This window comes from Amborella trichopoda, chromosome 6 (assembly GCF_054954075.1).
Source record: "Amborella trichopoda isolate Santa Cruz 75 chromosome 6, AtrichopodaSantaCruz75HAP2 v2.0, whole genome shotgun sequence".
Classification (NCBI taxonomy): Eukaryota; Viridiplantae; Streptophyta; class Magnoliopsida; order Amborellales; family Amborellaceae; genus Amborella; species Amborella trichopoda.
In genome coordinates this window covers 39125222-39148962 of record NC_142341.1, presented here as the reverse complement: position 1 = coordinate 39148962, position 23741 = coordinate 39125222, and the positions used below count along the sequence as shown (strand labels likewise).

General features: G+C 37.4%; 1 protein-coding gene across 3 annotated transcripts; it reads right to left on the bottom strand.

Moving 5' to 3' along the window:
- Positions 1–1015: 1015 nt before the first annotated feature.
- Positions 1016–23069, bottom strand: LOC18437187 (uncharacterized). 3 transcript variants are annotated; one of them, XM_006847405.4, is made up of 8 exons: positions 22939–23069; positions 22423–22446; positions 9882–9987; positions 9572–9640; positions 5331–5824; positions 4277–4538; positions 2524–2732; positions 1016–1287 (listed from the first exon to the last, which is right to left on the bottom strand). In XM_006847405.4, exons 1-8 carry the CDS (start codon positions 22941–22943, stop codon positions 1221–1223), a joined length of 1236 nt encoding a protein of 411 aa, XP_006847468.1. In that variant the 5' UTR covers positions 22944–23069; the 3' UTR covers positions 1016–1220. The 3 variants fall into 3 exon arrangements, with proteins under 3 accessions (XP_006847468.1, XP_088726768.1, XP_020524692.1); XM_088870642.1 differs by lacking the exon at positions 22939–23069 and adding an exon at positions 22759–22871 and having other exon boundaries at positions 22423–22491; XM_020669033.2 differs by lacking the exon at positions 22939–23069 and adding an exon at positions 22759–22871.
- Positions 23070–23741: the final 672 nt, after the last annotated feature.

The window sequence follows — 23741 nt, the reverse complement described above, 5'->3', positions numbered from 1 at the left end:
TCATAAAATTAAATTGCACCAAATAGTATGGAAGTGCCTATTAGGTGATGTCAATGCGACAATAGGCGATAGTTTGGGTGGTTTCCCTTGTCTTGTTGCCATTGATCATCATCTTTCCCCAAACTCAGGAAGGAAAACCACCAACGAAACCCAGACAAAAAGATCTGTGAATTTCTGATAAATTGAGACTTGAAGCTTGATTCTTGACTTATTCCATACAAGGAAGAATTGTAGGTAATCGTCCGATAACACTTCTTCCTATTTCTAAATTCTACCCGACAATCAAAACAACTCCCGTGAAAAATCTTTCATTTCATAGTAAGTTCATTTTTCTTCCTATGAGATAAATAACATTTCCTATTGATTTGTCCCATGGAACAGACCTATTCTTAAAAATCCGCTCTTACGCTGTTCAAAAGGACTCGCTTCCGCCAACAGCATAACATAAAGGATTTCACAACCCATCCCATATTCTACATTATAACACTAGCAGCAGCAATCAGCTGACTTTCTTCCTATCCCTTCCATATTCTACATTATAACAATAGCATCAGCAATCAGCTTTACTTTCTTCTGAGGTATGAGGAAGATGACTAATATGGGGAACAAGGGACCATCGCCCCAATCACCGGGTCCCCAGTCAGGGTCACAGGGGCAAGACTCCCTGCATGTGAGACGCTTGCTTTTCAAGTTCCTGTTAACTGGTTCAGCTCAGGAGATTTCACAATCTATTAAATTCTGAAGGAAAAAGAAAATAGCAATGACAACGGAGACCAGACTCGTAGCAGCTACTAATTTGCTAAAGCTTTGGAAAGCCAAAGCACCACAAATATTTTTTATTTCCTTATTTTCTTTTTTCCAATAGTTAAGAGTAATATGCCGAGGTTTCTGAGTATCTTTCTAATTATTAATCAAAAGAATAATACTAAAAAATAAATAACAGACAGCAAAATAAGTAATACATAATATATAAATAGCAATAACAAAGTGGGACTATAGGGAAAAAAAAGAAATCTAGATGACCAAAAGTTTTATTGCAGTTAATAATTAATACTAGGCTCAGTCAATTGAGTAGTTGAACACCAAATCTATTGTCGAAAGCATACGATATGTGTAAAGTGATAAAAGTGGCAGACAAAAGGCAGAGGAAATGCAGCACTAGAGATAAACTTATGGCCCTCCGAAAGAGGCATACAAGAGACTGTTTTGGCCTCCCTTCTCTATTCTTCTTCTTCGGCCTCCTCGAGCCAGTTAACAAATGGTTCAAGAGCTTTCACAAAGGTCTGCCTGTTTTCACAACATAACCTTCCAAGAATCAGAAACTAAACTGAAAAGCAGGGTAGTGCAATTCATCATTCATCAAAGAGATAATTCCTTTGGTTGTTTGGTAAATCATAATTCAACATTGAGAAGAAAATTAAGCCTGGAAAAACTGGAAAAAAAATAATAAGAACAAGAACAAGCCCCTTTTGCAGGCAGAAACCATATGGAATATTTTGCCTTTATTAATATCAAGCACATTTGCAATTTCATTTACATGAAAAAACATGGGAGGGTACCCACCAGCCAGCTTTAATATAGGCCACTTCCAAGCCAACTTTGCTTTAAGAGAATAAGGAAAAACTGACATAAAAAAGAAAGCATTTCATAGCGGCACCAACAAAATTGAGTGTTGGTTTGATCCTAAATTATCCAGTAAAGACCATTAATATTAGAAAGCCTAAAAGTTACCAAGCCGAACATCCCAGTGCATTGATGCCAGTACTTTTCCAATGCTATATCCATAAACCATTTATAGATATAACCAGCCCATACTTCCCCTGAATTCCCGGTTCATTTACCTTTCAAAAGGCTAAGCACCTCTGTCCTAGCACACCCATATAACCAGACAAACTGAGGATCCTAACACAAATTTTTATATATCCAAGGTAAAGCATTAATATTAGCACACTATGTGCCCCCTCGACAATTTTGGCCAAAGGTGACGAGAGCTGTTTTGTATGAGGAAGAACAACGGTTCATATCCTAGGAAGTTTGTCCAAAAACCAAACCAAGCTGACCAAACTCTTTTTATGAATCAGTTGGGAATCAGCATCTGGTTCTATGGGTATGGACAATTGCAGCACAACATTCCAGATTCTAATTCCACCCACTGAACTGCCCCCCAACACAAAAGCACGCTATGTGCCCCCTCCCCTCATTGACCTTCACTTTCAACAAGATATGAAATCTACCATAGTCCTATCCAAAGATCTTTCTGAATAAATTATTCACTAGAGAGAGCTTCTAACTTTCCCCAGTTTTTGTTTCCATTATTGATTTACGTTTGAAAATGATCCCAAGAAGTAGCAATTTGATTCCATTCCTAAAAACTGACAAAAAATGAACAGCCAAGTTGATTGGGAATTAAGCGTACTCTTGGTTTCTGATAGCAGGCCAAAGACAACAACCATTTAGAAAAAATAGAAAAGCAAGTAAAAACAAGCCACATCACTATACTGAGAAGGTGATGTTTTTCCCTACCTGCCCTTAAGGTTGGTGCCCTTTCGGAACCACATGAGAATGGTATCCTCCACAAGCACCTCCTGCTCATAGAGGGACCTCACAATCTCAGGGAAAAGCTTCAGGAGCTTGGCATCTTCATAACACTGGATCTGCACTTTGTACATGAGTTCAAGCTCCAGCTTCCCACTTGTACAAAACGTGTTCAACAATTTCGCCCACATTTTCACCTGCCACCAAAGGAAAATGGTGATGAGCAAATTCCCAACACATGCAAAACACCACTTCTCATCAACATGCGCAGCTGCAAAAACTATGCTCAAGGCAAAAACTTCAGCACCTCAAAACTGAAAAAAAATAATAATTTTGTTTTATTTTAGCAAAAAATTAATTTGGTTTTATTTTAGTCTAACTTGCAAAATAATGGCATAAAAACACCTAAAAACTCCATTGGAAACTTAAGTACGGTCCTTTGCTGGAACTAAACTGTATGTGGACCAATACGAGTATTTCACAAACACTCAGGTGCACTACTTGCGACTTCGACTGGATTGGTGAAACTTCCCTATCTGAATTCCAATATTCTATTTCTCAGCTGATAGAAATTCATGGCTACTCACTAAATATGACAATTACAGCTAGATCCCAAGGAGCCATATGGAAAACTCCGGCTTGACCCAAACGGTCAACAGTTGCCATGACTACCAAAATACCACAAGATACTTGATGCTACAACAGGATTTTCGCATTTAAGCCAACCATGGGTTACTGTTAAGGAAGTTCTACCAGACCCAAAGACCAGAAAAGGAAGAAAAATACATAGGGAAAAGTACAGAGGCCACATGCAGCCATACAAAGACTTCAAGTCAACTTTCTAGAAGCACACAGGTAACATACTGCATCTGACAATTAGAGGAAATAATTTTTCTTGATTGATAAATAAAAGAAGAAATGCTAAAAGGACAAAAAATAGCATTGCTTCTATTTTTTTATATGGATATAGACAACTAAGCTTCTTGCCAAGCCATCAACCTCACTCAATTGACGACCTTGGGATGTTTGACTTGATAGAATGCAAATAGCTATTTAGCTAGTTTAAAAATTTCCAGAATTTCCAAGGAAAAACAGAAAACTAGAGAAAAACAGGACTAAGACCACACCCTAAACCTCTCTTGAACATATCAAACTATTGAAATTTCTCAAGGTAAAAATATCCAAAAGCTTCATTTAATCTTACACCAAAAGATCACAAATTTAAAGTTCCATAATTTTCGGATGTCTTGTGTAGGCACTTGCACAGGCACATCATTTATGCCCTGCAAGCACAAGACAATTTTCCATTATTTCATAAAAATATTAAGGCAATATTGCCTACAGCATTAAGAGGAACCAAAATTTTCTGACGTATCTGGCAGGTGAGTATTTTCAAGAAAATAGACCTTATGTTCCTTTTCCCAAGAATAACAGAACGGACATCCAATGCTACACCAAAATATATCGCATTTAATACTTCTGAAAAAAAAATTCTTAAAAATCTTACAGAGATACAAACATACATATACTGGAAGTTCATGTTTTGCTCAAAAGTCTCAGCAGGATCTAGCCCTTTCTTGCTCATATGGCTTCAAAATCAGGGAACAGGGAACTTTTGTACTTAAGAACAAAAAGAAGACAAGTATGGGAGAAAACAAAGGAAGATTAATCTCTGAGAAGTGGACATCACATAAAAACCATATATGCATATTCATGATCGTATGCTGACAGGTATTCTCACCTGGCGAAGAGCTGCATTTGCATTTTGCTGCTGGTTTTTACCAGACCATTGAACAGCATCCATTATCACATCCCACAGTATGCGCACAACCTCCACATCAGGTAATTTGGCATCCTTCATGTGCTGCTTCACTGTCTCTATGACTTCTAATATATCCATCTCGTCAGCGATCTGAGATGTCAATGCTGATTTCATCTCCTTCAGTTTCACCTCAAAATTCTTCTTCTCATTGTATTCCACAAGTGCCACCAGGCCTTCCTTGCTGAAGGGTACCCATCAAAAACTTTGACAAGATCAGTAAAAGTATGACTAACCATTCTTTGTTTTTTAGGAACTTATTTCAGGTATATACATGGAAGATTCTTGACATTAACTACCGTACAATTAATAGCCATTAAGCAAAAAAAAGTATGGGAGAGGAAACCAGCTAGTTGTGATCAACCTATCAAAAGTAAAAATAAAAAGTAAAGCTGCCTACGAATATTGCAAAAAATAGTTAAGTGAACAGTAAGCCATCAAAATACCCACAACTCTGGGCTGAACATTTTTTTTTTAAGAAAGTTAACCTATAATTAATAATACGCAATGAAATAAAAAATGCACCAAGCAGCAGTCTACAACCAAACTAGCATAATGGAACTCATGCTTCACAGCAACCCCTATTTTACAAAGAGAGCTTTCCTTGCACCGCCAAAATTTAATGCAAAACCCATTTCACAAACTATACATGATCTGCCTTTTTATATAATGGCATGAGTGAAGAGAAAATAATACATTCAAAGGGATTTGGACATGAACTTTCAAAGTACCCTTAACATGCAGTTCATAAAGAAGATCAGCTAGCGAAACAAAAAGACTTGACACTTCATATGCGGTCATACAGAAAAACAACAACATTAAAATACTACCCCCACTTCTCACATGGCATTATGAAAATGTGGATGCTCTAAGCCATTGACAAAATCATGAGTGCAGAACTGCACATCCCAATACCCAAACTTCAAATAAGTGCAAGAGAATCATAAACTTAGATGCTTAGATAAAGAGAACCCACGTAAAATGTTCGGAGAACCCTTCAGCTGAGCGCTTCTGAGTTGGGAAAAAGTCGAGAAGATTGTCCTCCATTTTTCCCCTTTTGAGAAGTGAAATGAGGTCATCAAGGCTGTTATCAACAAGATATTCCTTGAAGAAGTCTGTTATGAAGGGAAGGACAATTCCCTTGGCAACAAGGTTATCCTTAAGCAGTGGTTGGAAAACGGTCTCCGGTGGAAGCCCCGACAGCTTCTGAGAGAAGGTGAGAGCAGTGAAAATGGCAAGCTTCTTCCTCTCATTCTCCTCAAAGAGCTCCAGCGACTGAAGGAACCTTCGCATAACATTCTCGAGATTCTTTATGAGAAATGGCCTCCTGCGCAAAATCTTTTGTATGTATAGAACAGATGGCAGGACGGCTTCACGCATAGGCTCACAGTCTAAAACAGAGTTAGTGTGGCGCTCTCCCTCATCAGGTTTTATTGTGCCAGGTTGAGTGCGACCTCCAGTGAAGACCACCTGCGATTTCATAAGCAACCGTCAATTTTCAATGGACTGTTTTCCCCTGAAAATAATAGATACACACCAAGATTATTTTACTGGAAAGTGGAAATAACTCATTATGAACTCTCAGTTCCAGTGTAGATAATGAATCTCCAACACATAATTTTTTCCATTTTACCAAACAGGGCTCAAGCCCATAGCTCAAACTTGAGTGGCAGTTGGAGTCATGACCTTTGAGGTTGTGGGCTCAACCCGCTTCATGAGCAAAAAAACATAAAAAAATATAATAATAATACTAATAATTTGCCTCCCTCAAGTTAACCTTTATTCAAAAAAAAAAAAAATTTGCCTCCCTCATTTACAATGTGTATATGGAAGGAAGCCTATGTTTTCTGAGTTGGTTAAAATGCCCTCACTAACTAGAAGATTAAATGGTATTTCATTCCGTCAATATATTTGACCAATTTGTTTGGATTGATACCCAATTTTTATCCAGTACCCTCAAAAATGTCACAAACACCCTTTAATGGAGTTTCAATCACAGGCACAGCTATATGAGTAGGTAAAACACTAGTAAGGCCATCAATCGTAAATTCATAACTGAAGCCAATTAAAGAGCCTCAGTCCATCGCAAAGAATGTGCCCAACCTGGTGATTGTCTCATCAACTTTTAAGTATGTATCCTTCTTCATGATAATATAGTAGAGAAAACACGTTTCCAACTTGTATCTAAAGGAGAAAATTCCCCTAACTCGAGTTTCATCATTAAAACCAGAGTTCAGGCACAGCTACTGTTATTGAATCTTGAATAGCTATATTTACTGATAACAAGATCTGGACACACAAATATTGAAGTACTTAGACAAGTCATACACAAGTAATACGATCATAGTTGTTGGGATCGGGAGCACATTTGGAGCAGTATAGGAATCAAGAGCTGGGGGTTCTTAAAAGGCTAGAAGATCCCTATTGTTGGGAACGTTGTCCCTAGAATGCATATGTTAGGGATTAAGGATCCTAAATGTTAGGAATCTTGATCCTGAGCTTTTGGGATCTCGAACCCAAAATTTCGGAGATCATGCTCATAACCTTAAAAAGTATATACAGTTTAGTACCATACATATTTTTTAAAGAGGGGATCATTTTGTTTATAGACAACAAGCAATGCACCTATATTAAAAGTATAGTTGCATTGCTTGCTGGTTTGAGAAAAATAATTTTGGCCTTTATCTTGGTCTTTAAGGTAGCGCTCAAGATCCCTAATATGGGGGAATGAGATCCCTAACCCGGGGGGATCAAGATCCCGAAATTAAAAAATCGAAGATCCCTTGAAGACCCCTGTCCCGAAACACGGGAGCGAGATTCTGGAGCAGGATCCCCACCTAGGTTGGGAGATCCCAGGAACTGTAATATTACAACTTTTAGCATGGTCAATCCTTATGCAAGTATGCCAGCACCGAAGGAAAAGGAGAGAAGGTTAACTTCCACCTTAAAACCATTATTGATCTGGACACACAAATCTTGAATTAGCTATAAAAAGTGACAACTTTTAGTGTACCTCAGCAACCATTGAAAACGGGAATTGTTTCAGTAATACACCTTAAAACCATTTACTTAAACTAATGATCTTCTGATTCATAAAATTTAGGAAATGATGCATGGGAAGGAAAAAGTAGGAATCTTAGCCACTGCACTTATCCATCATATAGACTGGCAAGTTGCAAGTCCATAATTGTCTATTTTTAACTCAAAAAGGAGATAATTCATTTCCTCCTTGAAACATATTGGTCTGGCCTCAGAATACAAGGGCATAATGGTTCATACCTCCCTCGTATTGCACAAACAGTATCTGACGAGAAGAGCTCCTGCATTTTTCCAAGGATAGATGATTTCCATGGATGAGGAACATGGAGTTTTGATGGATGTGGGTTTCATGCTAAGATCAAAGTAAAGGTGGACAGAAACTTGTAGCCCCCAGATATAAAGAAATCTTAAATTAAAGTGCTTAATACCAAAAAAAATTTAAAGAGAAAAAGCTCTCATAGGAGACCAAGCAGAACTCCTATTCCATTATGGCCACTCAGAACAATCAGTTACAGAAACTTGGGCAGGAAAACAAATTCTATATACATTCCTGGATGGTCACACTATACAGATTTCATAAAAAGCCTTAGTGGCTGAAAAGAGAACCTTTAGATCTGGAACGGGGAGGTGTGTGATTGGATTGAAGACAAGGCCATCCCTTCTAAAAGAAACGGTTTTATCTGACAATGTTTTCTTTTTAAATTCTAGTTAAAAGAAAGAAAGAATTATGTCAGATGGATCAGAAGAAAGGGAGACATTGAAAAGGAGAAAAGACAGATGAGTTTCCAGTATATGCTGAGAAAGATCGAGAATAATTAGGAGAAAGAAGCCTCGACATGGCTGAAGGAAATCGCAATATGTGTTTTTTTATTAAACAACGGAATCATATTCCAACCACAGTCATTATAGTAGGGAGTGTTCATAAATCTTGTAGAAACTTCTATGATATAGGTTGTATTGGCTTATTGGTTTACTTCCCTCGTTAGGGAGCCTTGTGAAAGGGAGGCAGATACCAAACAATACTGCTCAGGAGAGGCTCCAGACATAATGAAAAAATGGCCAGCCATCACCCAATATGGTTGAAATGGAGAAAGCTAATGACCGCATTTATCGGGCTTTCCTCATTTATATGCAACAGTGGATGCCTAACAGCACTAGCAAGAGGATGTCTGCAAACCTCAAGCATTCCAGCATGTAGTTTCCTACTTCGACTAGCAGATCTCCTTGTGGCTTATCCAGCAACATAACCCTTCATCAGCATTTTAGTTCACCTCTGCAGCAAAAACTTTTGCAACAACAAAGCTTTTAGCTTGAGCTTGGTGCAAGGTTTGATTGTAGCTCCTGGTGAAGCATCTATTTTCAACCTTCAGTTTGCAGATGCCAGATGACACTCAATTTTTGTTAGGCCGACCAAAATCACATGGACAACCTTTGGTTTATCATAGGAAGTTAAAAGGTATCTTCTCAGACTTAGGATTAATTTGTCAAGAAGCCACCGCTTTGTTCAGTCATTTTGCAGAGGTTTATACTCATTATAAGAGCTATCATAGTCATGAAAGACGTATGGGGTGTTCCAAGAAAGATCATCCTATAGAGATCTCACAACCAATTGTGATTCGCTCTCACCAACCAGTTTAATGTAGGACTTTCCAAAACCATTGGCCTTACAGTCTTTTAGGCGACCACAAAGTCTGGATAAGATCTTTATGGTAATCCTGGATAAAATCTAAAAGGTGTCGTATGTTTGAATAGGTAATTTGGAATGTCATCCATGAATCAATGTGTAGATTCTCATTAACATCATGCCAGCTAGGGAGCAGATAGAATTGCAAACCTTGATCTTTCATTAGATCAGGTACTATTGTGCAAAGATTTCGGGCTTGGGCTCAAGTACTTAGCAGCAAACATGTAGCAGCACTACAGCCCAAGATGGATTCCTACTGCTGAACTACACAAAAGATAAATACTATTGTGAAGGTATTTCCTTCTTGACGATGATCAGTTTATTGTTTCATTTGGATAAGCCTCTCTTATTTTTGTAAAATTGAGTTTCCAAAACAGGAAAAACATTACATAGAATTACTAACCGCAAAGATCTCATTGAGTGAAGCGTTTTCCACAAAACAAAGCATTAAGAATGGCAACAATTAAAAGGCCCAAATAATCTCATATCCTCACCTCGAAAAAGGTGTCACCATATCTTGAGAAATTGAGATCTGAGGATTCAATGCTCTTCGCAACAAGTTCCTAAAAACACAGATTTACTCAGCAAAATAGTAAAAGAACTCAGAGGGTAGAAATTTGAAATATTACAGAACAGAATTAACATGCTGGCAAAACTGCCCACAAAATTGAACTATTTCTGTTTACATACGGGAAAGATAAGCACAAGAGACTTGTTAGCATAGTGCGTTTAGAAAGTAAAAAAGGCCATTCAAGTTCATTTGCCACATAAAGTAGGAGGTATCTTTACAGGAGAGACATTTACCAAATCACCCGCATTATCCAGATAAATTTGGACCACTGCATCCGCAAAAGTTGCAGGGTCCAAAGGAGCTGCTATATTCCGTTTGCGGGTCTTAATCCGCGTGCCACTGGATATACCAAAAGAAATGAAAAAGAAATTTAACTGGCAATGATACTGTTTCTCAATAAATAACATAAAAACAAGTCATACATTTGTAAAAAATAACAGAATATTTCCATATGCACCAAAATTGACAACCCTAACTCATCCAAATAAAACAATGTAGAATATCAAAGATATTAATGGTGTGTTGTCCTAACATCAATATGTCATAACCACTACCTGAGAGACCCCATGCCATGGCTATGTCCTACGAATTTCTCTAAGGCATTGACAATAACTACAAATTTGAAACAAACATCACTGCAGTAAGAGCAATATTTAAATTCGTGTCAACTCACCCCATGCACAAGCACAGAAAACATTCTCTTCAAGAACTTACCATGGTATCAGCTATAGCCTCATGTGATTTGAGCTGTTCTAATACGAGTTCTACTGATAGTTACTAGGATCTCCCAACTTGGTGGTGATCCCACTCCCCCAGAGCTGGACTGACGATGGATCTCGCTCCCATATGAGGGGAACACGACCCCAATCCCTTAGGGATTGGTTGACATCAATCACACTCATATTATATTAATCTTTTATACAGAAACAAGTCTTAAATGCACATTTATTAAAAAAAGAAAGCAATTATGTCACATAATAATGTACTCTATATTTTTCAAAGTGCTTTACGAGATGGGTCTCTGACCTCTAGAATTTATCATGATATCGCAAAAAGTTTGGATCTAGCTCCAACATGTTGGGATCGAGATCCCTAAAACGATCCCAACAATAGGGAGCTTCTACCCTATCACAATCCCATGCTCCCAATCCCGCCCCCGCTTCCAATCCCAATAACTATAGTTATACCAACTTCAGCATGAAAAAATAAAAAATGGCATCGTCCGCAAGTCCACCAAAAATAGACCCTTGAAGTTTTGCCAGGAAGCAAATGGCATACAGTCACTAACTCTGCTAAAAAACTTGGGCAAGTCCACTTAGACTAGACATCATGCCGAGCCCAGAACGAAATATGTGGGAACCAGTAGAGTTTTCCGATACCTTAGCTTCAGGAATCTTGCAAGCTCCGACCAGAGTCCTTGTTATCCAACACTTAGTCAGCTCAATGAAGATGTGAAAGTAAAATGGTTTCCTAAGTTATGAGAACCCCAAACCACATGCAAAGTCAAGCAAATGAAGCAAGATGCAGTAGAAGAGGCAAGAGCGATTACAACTCATACCACAATTGCCGACAAGGTCTAAAAAAACGCAGGGCAGTACCGAGGTGCCCAGGGGGGTTCTAGGATAACCAGCGCCTAGGCAGCCGCCCAGAACCTCAGGCACTCAGAGGTTTAAAATATACACATACATGCATATATGTGATATCCAAACGCACATATATGCCTCTAAAAGTGTTAATTATACATTTATATGTATTCTAACCAACTTTTTCTATACAAATATATGTGCGTGAATGTTGAAATGTTCAAATCACTGAAAAAATTTCTTCTTTATATAACTAAAACAGTGAGAGAAAAAAAACAAGTACATAGTGTATTAGTGATTTAATTTCCATGCACCATACTTTGTAGCCCATACTACATACAATCATACTCATAGACTCCAAGTCTCCAATGAGAACAAATGACCAATACAAAATGATGTTGAACAAAAGATTCCATACAAATGAAAAGAAAGAGGTAATCTTTAATTATGCAATGTTTTGGATGTTTTATCCTCAATTTTTCGATTGTCTATGAAGCTCATAATAACCCCAAAAGTCTTCTAAGAACCTCATTTGGACCCTAGAATTGATTGTAATAAGTTATGGTACAGTTTCAAATGGATTTTACAAATTGCTCAAAATTTTCTCATTTCCAAAAAAAATACAAAATCCATCAATTTTGGGTGTTTCTAAGGCATGGTTCAGTTTTTTTTACTTGGGGTTAAAATATCCCCTTTCACATGTCAAAAAGACCCAAATGGACTCTCACACAAAAGAAACCAAAAACAAGTCTACCATTTTATGTAGGTTCCCGGGAACCCGCCTGGGCGCCCAAAAACTTCCACCCAACAATGGCCTCTTGGGCACCTAGACAGCGAGCCACTTTTTTAAACAATGGTTACCAAGATAGTGAGCAAGGTCAGATCCCAGATCGGGATAGGGGCCACAGGATTGAAAGATGCACAAAGATGTGGGGTAGGGATCGAGATCCGCACACCATAAGTTAAAAGGGATCAGGATCCCAATACGAAGGAAGCAAAATTCAAACTTATCCAGGACCAAATGATAAAGCATATCGGATCGAGGTCTATCCAGCTTAAAATCAAGGCTCCCCAAGAGCACTTAACTGGGGGACGCTAGCTTGGGAACAAAATTCATTGAACAATATGGTTAATGATTTTCTCTAAATTCAAAAACCAAAGTATCATTAAATACAGAGAATGCCGCTTTTAAAATATTTTTAAACTGTTTTGTTATCATTGGAGTTATTCCATAAGGGAGAAGTGAAATTGACAACCCAAAGTGACGATTCAAATTTCAGTCCTCAAGCACTAAAGGTCTGGTATTTGATAAAAATGTGAAGTTCTTGTTTTCCCTCATTCAGACACTTACATGTGACTGGGTATGCAACCAGTCAAATAACCTCTAAATTTTGAGGAAAAAAGGGTCCAGAGGCAAAGAAAGGCTCAACATACAAAGGTTTCTATAATGGATATGGTCAACAAGAGGGCATTAGAGACAAATATCCAGTGTATAGAGCTTACAATAAGTAAAATGAAAAGGATTTAGGATAGTACATGGCAAAAGCTTCAGCTTTGCAACTGCTCTCCTTCATCTAGAAGTCCCATAACATAATAAAGTGGCAGCTTGTATGTTATGGTTTTATCTCTCTAACTTGCAAGTTTGAAGTTCAAAACTTTGTTTTATTTGAAACTTGTTCGAAGTTCAAACTTCAAGCTTTGAACCCTAGCTGTCGTTGCAGGCATCAGGGTTACTTATTTCTCAACTGGTTGATCTCTATATTGAAAGCCCATTTAGTTTTAAGAATTTCTAGAAAAACAAGCTCTTGCGCACACACACACACACACATAGAGAAATAGAGAGAGAGGCTAGGGAGTTAGAGGATGGGTGGGCGAAGACGAGGTGGTCAATGCATGAGACTCGAAATGTGCTGGTGATCTTCGCCAGCAATGTAAAAGAAACTTGATCCCAAGTCAGTGGAGGCTCGATTCCACTTACTCATGGAACGATGATTTGGATGAGATGCATCTAGATCCCATTGACCAGGGATCTACATCCCCAATTTTATGGATCAAGTTCCCTAAATTCAAAAAAGTTTGGAATCTAGATACCTTATCCCAGAGCACGCGACCGGGCTTCTAGAGTTGGAGCAACCACCTTATTGGGAGATCCCAATAACTCTGACTCATACATCAATGATAGACACAAGCATTATCAAACAAACACCAAGCTGGCACAAGGAAGCATGTTCAATGCATGGCCTTTACCAGCACTCGTTGAATGGCAATTAGACAAAAGGAAGGAGGGTAAAGGTCATAGTCACCAGGAACAGGAGCGATAAAAGCTATGGAATCAGAATCGAGGGCGAGAGCAGGAGCACAGAGCAAAGTTCTATGGATGGGGGAACAAGGTCAATACATGGTGAGGTAAAAAGATCGAGATCCCTGATTTTCAAGGAGAGCGTTCCATATCTGCACAGGAGTGAATTCCTCACAGAATGGGATCACATTCCACCGTGATTAGGATTGAGGTTCTCAAAGTTCAATTATCCAATGATTGTAATTTGGGAGCGATTTCCATTGACCAATACATTTAACTTTTTCCAAATTCAGAAAACCCAAGTGCCAATGTAAACAAGAATCATGTCATTGAAATTTTCTGACATTTTGTTCTCAATGGTATGTCATTACGATACAATGATTGTTTAGGACGTTCTGTAACCCTTTCGACCTTACTCAAAGAGAAACTTGTATGCAAGATTTTTGGATTTAGGTGATAATGAATCAATGACAGGTCGTATGACACATCAAAAAATTCGACACACACCCAGATAAAAATAATTATTTTAGATATGTTAGCAGTGAGAAGGGGGTGATAAAACCAATTACTTACACAATAATCACTCTAAAAAAAATTACTCACATGGGTCCATTACAAAAATTGCACACCTACCTATATTGGTCCATCCTCAGTTTTTGCACCAATCAGTAGGATTGGAAGACTCCCACTCGAATATCAATTGATGATTATAATTAAGAATGTTGTTATAGATTGTTTTCAAAAAAGAAATCCCACAATAGCTAAGCTCTTCTTTGCAAAACAAGAAAAAAAGGAAACATATTGCCATGTATAATTTCCAACACACCTCATCCGTCAAAGATTGCTAAGGGCTCAATGACATATACACGAGAGAGACCTTATATTTCCAAGCATACATTTTATTCCATCACCAATAAGGCAACTCTATGAGTGGCTCGATTTGGTTGACCAACACTATTGCAATAGAAGTTATTTGGGGTGGACATAACCTAATGAACTAGCCCCAAGGAAGTTAAGTGTATTGATGGCAACCTCATTCCTCAATAGAACCAAAATGCGACTAACTTTAGAACCTCCTTCCAACTCTTTCCTTTTCTCCCCTTGCCTCTCTTGTCGCCTTTCTTTGAAACTAGACACAAGTCATGATTCACAAGGTATTAAAGTTGTGAACTACAAAATACTAAGGAAATTATGGCATTCAAAAAGTTTTGTAGGCCAAAAAAATTGAAGGCTCACAATCCTCTAAATATGAACAGAAAAATGTTTTGGGGAAACTTGCTCCCAAATTAGAGGATACTAACTCGATTCCAAATTGGTGGAATCGTGGTACCACTTATTCATGGAACCAAGATCTTTAGCATAGGGATATGGATCCTATTGACATGGATCGAGTTCCCAATTTCCCAGGTCGAGATCCTATATATGAAGGAATCGCCCGAAATCGAGAATTCATATCTCGGAGCATGGGAACGACCCCTCCTTAGAAGATCCCAATAACTATGGTCAAGGTTCCACATGGAGGGCTCTAAGTGTCCATACCTACTCTAGAGAGGAAGTTTGAAAAGGATGAAAGAATCCTTTTTGTAGGCAGCAGCCCAAGGAGTTCATGTCTACACTTTAAAACAAGCTCGGAAAATGCTGGTTGTCACGAGGTTAATAAGGACGAACACCGAGCCCTAAAGCAATGGCAAATCCACTAACAAGAAGGACATGAGCTCTTATGATGCCAACCAGCCCATGGACACTTTGTGCTTTATACCTTTCAGAAGTAGGCTTATCTCATATGGTATGCTAAAATTGTGGCACTCGATCCATTTTACAAGGCAGGCAACAAAAGCTGGTTAAATGATGGTGTCAAGTCAGCTACAGGTGATTGTCTAATTTGCTCCAATAAGTTGGTCGAGGTTTTCCATTTGTATAAAGTTATTTCTACTTGTATGGATCCTTAAAGCCTATTGTAATTTGATCAGGATTTTTATGAATCCATGGCACAAAGCATGTGCCATATTGTAACTATCTGTGTATTAGAATGACATGGAACAAGATATCACTCTATGCTATTCAGCATGCTTTGTTGCCCATGAAGCGAATATAACATTATTACATTAAGACTGTTGAACTTACTTGACATAAAATATATATATACATATATGGAAAAAGTTCCAGTACGCCCATGTGCGTACCGCTACAGTAAACACCCAAAGGCCCAGATCGAATCTGGGCCGATCCGACGGCCACGGTTGTCCAAGAGTGTTTGAATTTTAGTTTTTTTTTCTACAAATTGGAATGATCTGAAATTTGGAACGTGTGTACATCTTAGTGAAGCGCACCTAATAAAAATATAAAAAAAAAAATTTGAAAAAAAAATATTGACCAAAATACCCCTGAAACTTTTCAAGGGTATTTTGGTTAATTTGTTTCATGTAAAATATTTTTTTGATATTTTTCGTAGATTCACCTATTTTTTATGAACATACGCTCCAAATTTCAGATCATTCCGATAGGTAAAAAAAAAAAATGAAAAAATGAAACACTATTAGACACTCGTGATCATCAGATCGGCCCAAATTCGATCAAGGCCATTCGGCGTTTACAGTAGCGATACACGAATCGGCATACCGTAGCATCTTCCATATATATATATATATATATATATAGGAAAAAACTGGGATTAGCCCAAAAGCTCATATGAACATATGAGCCCAAAGGCCCAGATTGAATCTAGGCCGATCCGACGATCACGGATGTCCAGTAGTGTTTGAATTTTAATTCTTTTTCTACAAATCCAAATCACTTGAAATTTTAGGAGTGTGTTCATCAAAAATAGTTGAATCTTCAAAAAGTATCAAAAAAATATTTTACATGAAATAAATTGGCCAAACACCCCCGAAAAGTTTCGGGGTATTTTGGTCATTTTGTTTTTTGCGAGTAATTTTTTTATATTTTTATTAGATGCGCCTTGATGGGAAGAACACATGCCTAAAATTTCAAGTGATTTGGAATTGTAAAAAAAAAATTAAAATTCAAACACAAAAAGAAGTCGTGACCGTCAGATCGGCCCAGATTCAATCTGGGCCGTTGGGCTCATATGTTCATATGACCTAGTAAGCTAATCCCAGCTTTTTCCATATATATATATATATATATATATATATATATGTGTGTGTGTGTGTGTGTATGTGTGTATGTGTGTATGTGTATGTGTGTGTGCGGGTGTGTGTGTGCGGGTGTGTGTGTGTGTTGCACAATGATAACGGACTTATATAAAAGTGAAATACTCTCCATCATTCATATCTAGTGAATATTCTTGAATTCCTAAAAAACGGCATGATTTGTATAATATTTTTGAAATAATATTAGATTTTTAGAAGATTTCTTAACTAACTATAAGAATATTTTCTGTTAGACTTATGCAACAATGTTACCTTACAGAAATCAATTGCAAACTAAAAAAGTCGCCAGGCCGCCTAGAGACTCACCCAAGTAGGGAATGATTAGGATCCTAACAAAGTCCACTCAAAACAACTTCCAAATCAACCTAGGTCACCCAACTTTTTTAATTTTGTTGTCAAAAAATCACCAGGCCTATGTTGATTCCTCCAGAGTCTACCTAGGTAACCCAAGATCACTACCCTATAAAGTCCTCGTGAGTCCATGTTTTTTAATCACTAAAGATTAAACATAAAATCATTCACAGGTCCCACCTTTCAAAATCAAAGGGCTAGTTCGGATGGCACATCTAAGTTGTTGCACCAAGCCACTCATTAAGGATGGAGAAAAACGACAATTAAGGTTTACCCTCCTCCCCAATAACTTCCATTTTAAGCGCACCTTTGACCTATTTGCTATAGACAAACTCATCATATAAAACCCCTCATGATAAGGTGTGCAGATATCTTAGTTGTCTTGATCTCCTAACGTGGGTGGTTATCCTGCTCAAGGAACGCAACCTTGACTCCTAAAGCGGGATTATGGTCCAGCCATGATCTCATGTTGGAGGGAGTAAAATATCAATCCAATAAGGGTTGGTCAACAGTTCAGCCCACCCATATTCTTTAATATTTAAAAAAAAAAAAACAATATATGCATGTCAATAAAGAAAAAAAGAAGAAAGCAACAAATGCATATCCATCTGAAAAAAAGAAAGAAATAAACACATATAAAAAAGATGCAATAATTAGTCAAATTCAAGTTCAATAAAATTTTCAAAGGGAAAGAGATTCTTAAAAATGCGTCGATCAGAAAGAGAAATTTTGAATTTGATGATCCCAAAATTGCATTTAATGTTGTATGGAATCATTGATCCAACTTATTTCACAAATGATATTGTATTTTGACCCATCACTAATTTAAAAAAAGTGTACAAGAGAAAGAATGCTCTTTCTCTCGCATCCCTCTCTATGTTTGCTCTCTCTATTCATGCTTTCTTAAACAAAGAGAAATTGAAATTGAAGGTGATCTATGAAGAAAAGGGTAGGACCTGTATATGATTTGACCTAAATAATATTCTTTATTATCATCAACAATGTTAGATCAATCAATAGGTACCATATATCAAAAGACTCAAGTACATAAATATGATTTATTATCATCAAATTATATTTGAGTGAATTTATTTAACCACAATAAATATATTTTTCATATGTTAATTTTGCAACTAGATGTTATTTAAAATTTTCTCATTAATCTTTAATTTTAAAAAAAATCTCTCCACTTTTATATATTCTTTTGTATGGCTACTCCTAGCAAGCCACACTGCTCCATCTGCCACCCTCAACAAGAATGGCACATGTAAAGCTGGGCCATTTGTTATTTATAGGTGATTCAAACAGATCCAAAGTTAAAATAGTGTGGAACACGAAATGAGACCTCTTCCGTGCATGGCACATGAGAAAGTAGGTAACATATTTGAATTTTTTTCAAAGCAACACAAGGTAATTGACATACCCAGATATAGCTCGGCAGCATAAAGTTGTGGAGAGGTTATTTTTATTTGCTTATTTTTGGTTAATACAAGAATGCAATGCATCAATAAAACGTTTTTTGTAAAAAAACCTCATGACAACTGATATGCCAAGAAATAGCATGGCATCTCCTAAAGATATCTCCCTACATTCCCATGTTATGTAAGGAAGAGGTCGAATAACCCATTTCTAGTATCAGGAATTTGGTTTTCAAAGATAGGGTTGTATTTGGTTTTACGTTTATGCCCATAAATTTCCAAGATCAATTACACAATATTGGAGTTGCTGAAAACAAATCTCTAAATGATCACCAATAACTTGCCATGCTTAAGAGCATCAAAGCTATCACCAGAACAGAAGATAGCCTCCAAGGGCTAATACTGCTTACAAGTTAAATATTCCACATGATCATTTCCACTTCCAAGCATGAAAAATACATCAATATAGCATAATGCATGTGTGTAGAATACAGTGCAAACACTGGCACATCATGCAAGGGAGTGAGTATAAAATGACCACAGGATGTGATAAAAATAGAAAAGGAAGCCTGAAAGAGTTCATGTACATACAATTATGAATGAGTCATAAGATAATTCATTCAATCCTCAGTAATGAAATAAGATAAAGAACATACACAAGAAGCATCATGCCAAACATTCAAAGCATACATGACCCATAAGCCCTAAGTCCTAACACAAGATCCATATGCCCAAAAACTGCAAAAACATTTATAATTCATATAGTATTACAGAAGGGCATATACTGACATTCTTGAAACATGTACCCTTCAATTCATGCTTGTAGAATTTTCGGCCAATATGACTCAGTGAGCAACCTTTGTATTTCTTCTTGTTATTTGATAAAATTATCTCAAGTTATAAGTCATTTATGTATTTATCATAACAACAAAAGAAAACTTAAGTTTAATAGATCCACGATGTGTCCTAGATATTATAAGACAGACCAACACAACTTGAAGAGATCAATAAAACCATTAACAATAGATGTGAGAAAAAAAATAGGAAGAACTAGGCAATGGATGAGAAAAGAAGCCAAACTTTGGATTTGTAGTTGATATCAGAACCAAACATTCTCTGAATGAATGAACAAAATAAGCATGTGATCTTGTAACTGCAAATTCTTCGCATCAAAGAGGATATCACAGAGGGCAATGTATCAATCAAGGATAAATATGACTCCAGGAGCAAAACAGGTAATATCAATCTTATGTAGAGAAGACTACAAGCGACGAGACTAACAGAGTGGATTGAAGTGGGACAAAGGTAGTCAGAGGAACCCCACTTGCCATATGTAGATAGTGCAACTCTTTTGGGCAATAACACACATTATACTCATGCATAAGCACGCCAGTCTCAATTCATTCAGTGTGCCAACCATGATGAGAAAAAGGCTGTTGGGCTTACTGAATGTCAAACAATATCATAAGCGAAGACTAAAAAGGCTATTTCTGTTACTTATTTAATGCTTCCAAAGTTCCACTTTGTTTGGAAATTCAAGAGGCATCTACAGTATAAAACAATCAAAAAGATTATTAATCAGCTCAAAACATTGATGAGAAAGCTATTTTTGATAGTTGATGGGGGAGAGAGTTTTCCTAATCAAGGCCTCTTGATGTAGCTAAATAAAACATTTACCCAACCTTTACAAAAGTGACACCTACAGAACAGAACTTCTTATGGAGAATCAAAGCCAAAAGAAAGATACAATGTGCTCAACAGTGAAGACATGCAAGCCTGGCCAGGAAGGAAGTCATAGTTAGACATTCAGTTTTTCTATTTGCCTCTCTAAACCCATCAAATGGAAGGTGGAGTATATTGCATAAGAAAAAAGAAACAAGCTCATGGAGGTGTTGCTGGGCATCTGGCAGTGAGTGCATAGGCTGTTGAGAGATTTATTTACAATTTGCATACAAATCCACCTCATAAAGCTGCTTAGGTTAGAGGATGTTGAAAAGAAATGGCTCAATAAAAAGTAGTCATTTTGGTCCCTTGTGTCTTCTATATTAGTATTATAAATGGTTTGGATTAGGGAATATGGGGTCATAAGAAAAGTTTGGACCTTTAAATCACTCACTGAGAAGTTAAGAATAAATTTGTTGCCGAATGGGCTCTTGTTATCGAAATCTTTTTATATTTCCTGTACCACAGATCAAAAGTGTTTTAGTATGATAAAGAAATCAAGAGTTATCAGTACCTATTCTTTTCTGATGGATCTTGTTAACAGTAATTTGAGTCAATAAGAAATAATTTAATCAATTATACAACTATTCAAAATGTAATTAGCACCCAGTGGAAAATCATCAGCATTTAGACTGAGAAATCATGAACCACTTAAACTTGAAGATAATGGTCTTAGTGTTCTTTGTGCAGCTAACGGAGAAAATCACAATGCCAAATCGGTGCTCCCTGTGTCTCAAGATGAGGAATCTAACTCTCACCTATTCTTATTCTGCCCATGTGCTTTTGAAGTTTGGGGCAAAATACTCTATCTTCAAAAGTCAGTGGGTCACTCCCAAAGCGGCTCCTCTTATTCTCAGCGCCATTGAACCTTTTCCTTGGCACAAAGCAGGAATTCTACTGTGGAAAACAGCAGTAGCAGGAACTTTCTGGGCGCTATGGATTGAACGCAACAAGACAATTTTCTGAGGGGAATTTTCAACCTCGAATCTTATCTTTGCCAAAATACAAGCTAAGTTCATTTTTTGGGATTCCAACCACAAATACTTTAAAGGTGTAGCAACTTCAGTTTTCTACCAAAACTGGAATGCCATCCTACAGCAACCACAAATACTTTAAAGGTGTAGCAACTTCAGTTTTCTACCAAAACTAGAATGCCATCCTACAGCATTCCAAGAGTATCCCTAGAGCCTCAAATTGGTGCCCGCCTGACCAGGGACAATTCAAGCTTAACTTTGATGGGTGTTCCTTAGGGAACCCTGGTCTTTCAAGAGTAGGTGCTATCCTTAGGAATCACTTGGGTGACACGATAGCAACCATCTCCAAGTTTATCGGACACAAAGACTCCATAGAAGCTTTATCACTCCTTGAGGGTATGAGGCTCCTTCTTCATAGGATCGAGACTGTAACAGTAGAGGGAGATTCCAAGAACATGATCACCTGGGCTAAAACCTCTCTTCCATTCCCTGTTTCACATCTTTAACGAAATCTTCCACCTTTGCAGGGGAATTCACATCGTCTGGACGCACACGTGGAGGGAATCAAACCACGACACGGACGCTCTGGCCAAAGCAGCAGTTCTCGGTGAAGGACTTCATTGAACTTTTGGGATGGGTTTCTTTTCACTGGTTGCTTTGTTTTCAATGAAACCCTCAAAAAGGCCTTTTTATTTTTCTGCCTCTTCTCTCTCTCTTCTCTCTCCCCCTTGTACTTCTGCTAGCCTCCTGTGGCTAGCTTTACTATCCTCATTTGTAGCCCTTACTACACATACAAAAGTTAAGATTCTCAAAAAAATAAAAATAAAAAATCTTTTTTCACCAGATTCTTGACACAATTAGCATGAGTAAAATGGTTGGAATGGGGCACGGTACTGGGTGACTAACTTGGAAGATGAATACAGCAACTAATGTGTGAATGGGGAAGGTAAATCGAATTATCAGAACACATCTTCCTAAACACTGAAATTAGATGACTAAGAATCAGAATTGCATGTGACTATTAACCATCAAGAAAGAAACAACCAAAAACGAAGAGAGCAAGAGCCAAACCAATCCACATCAATAGAGAAGTGGACTTATTAAAGAACAATTCACGCATGTCTAAAAGCACCATACACAAAAAAGTAACTGAAACAGTTCGCATGCTTTCAAAAGAATCCAATGATGAAGCTATGAAACAAATAAAAAAAGGCAAAAAGTTTATATGAGAAAAAAGAAGTAAATTCCACATACCCAAGAGTGGGTCTCTCCTTCGAGCTGCAACCAGAGGAGGAAACAGAAAATGTCAGATTTACACAAACACTGAAATAGAAATCAAAACCAATTCCTAAATCAATCACTCTGAGAAAGATATGATCGTTAGGAGATCAAAGAACCCCGACTCCCCATAGTAAACATTCAAATCCCTATAGGAAATTCAGAACATCCAAGGCCACCAAAGTTTTCCCTTACGCAGAAAATGTTTTATGATCAAAATGCATTTATTCTCAAACAAAAAATTGAGGAAAAAGGCAATGAAGAAAACCAGATCCAAGATAGATAGAGAGAGAGAGAGAGATCTGTGAAAACCTATATTTTTTCGACAAATTTATTGATACCCATGTCCAAGATATCCACCCAAACAACCCCATTAGAGAAAGACAGAGATCACAAAACAAGGAATCCCCATTCGACAAAACCAGCAACCCAACATCAAGGGTGGGAAACAAATCAAGATAAAGAGAGAGAAGAAACGAAATCGATTTTTACCTCATAAACCAAGACTGAGTGAGATCTGATCGAGCGTCTGAAAGAGGAGAGAGAAACACCGATTCAGCACGACTTCCGAAACACCACCCCTTTCTCTCTCTAACACCGTCCTCTCACAAAACACAAAACACAGTGCACCACAAAGGCAGAGGGGTCGATAAAAGGAGAGATATTTCTGGCTCGTGCTCCTTTCGGGGTGGGACAAGTGCCAAACTGCTAAACTTTATTTCCCCGGCTCTTTCTCTTTCGGTCAATCGTCCGGGGGACAAGGGCCCAAGCTTAGGTTTGGCCTTTTTAGGTCTAGGTTAGGTACGGCAGGTCAAAAATAAATAGGAAATAATAACCAAAAAATAAAGAAAATAACTTTTTACACTTTTCATGCTGTAGAAAATTTATATATTTTCCCCATTTGGCTGTTCATTTTCAATGGACGACCGAGGTGACACAATCACAATGTCCCCAATATTATTTTATTTTTAATTCTTTTCTACAAAACATTTTGACACCAAATTATGGGCATCGATTCTATCTTAAACTCTCACTTGAAGAAAATATAAAAAAATATATATATTTTCAATTGTTTTTAGATGGACCACCTATTTACATCCATTTTTGAGATGGATGCTTTAAATCTTTGGACTGCAAATTGTAGAAATGTGGTACTGCTCGCATAAAATAATTGTTCATGTCAAAAATGTAAAATGTTATTTTACCCATGATAAAGTTAAGGGAAAATATAAAATCATTTACCTTTTATTTAAGGTGATCACAATAATCTTGTCAATTGGATTAAAAGTTGGGTG

Excerpts from the sequence above, each read along its gene's own strand:
- LOC18437187 (XM_088870642.1), bottom strand. The coding sequence starts at position 22,820 with ATGGGGTTGTTTGGGTGGATATCTTGGACATGGGTATCAATAAATTTG. Across the intron at positions 5,825-9,571 it reads ATGGTGACACCTTTTTCGAG|GTGGTCTTCACTGGAGGTCG; the intron begins GTGAGGATATGA and ends ATGAAATCGCAG. Across the intron at positions 1,288-2,523 it reads GGCACCAACCTTAAGGGCAG|GCAGACCTTTGTGAAAGCTC; the intron begins GTAGGGAAAAAC and ends TTGTGAAAACAG.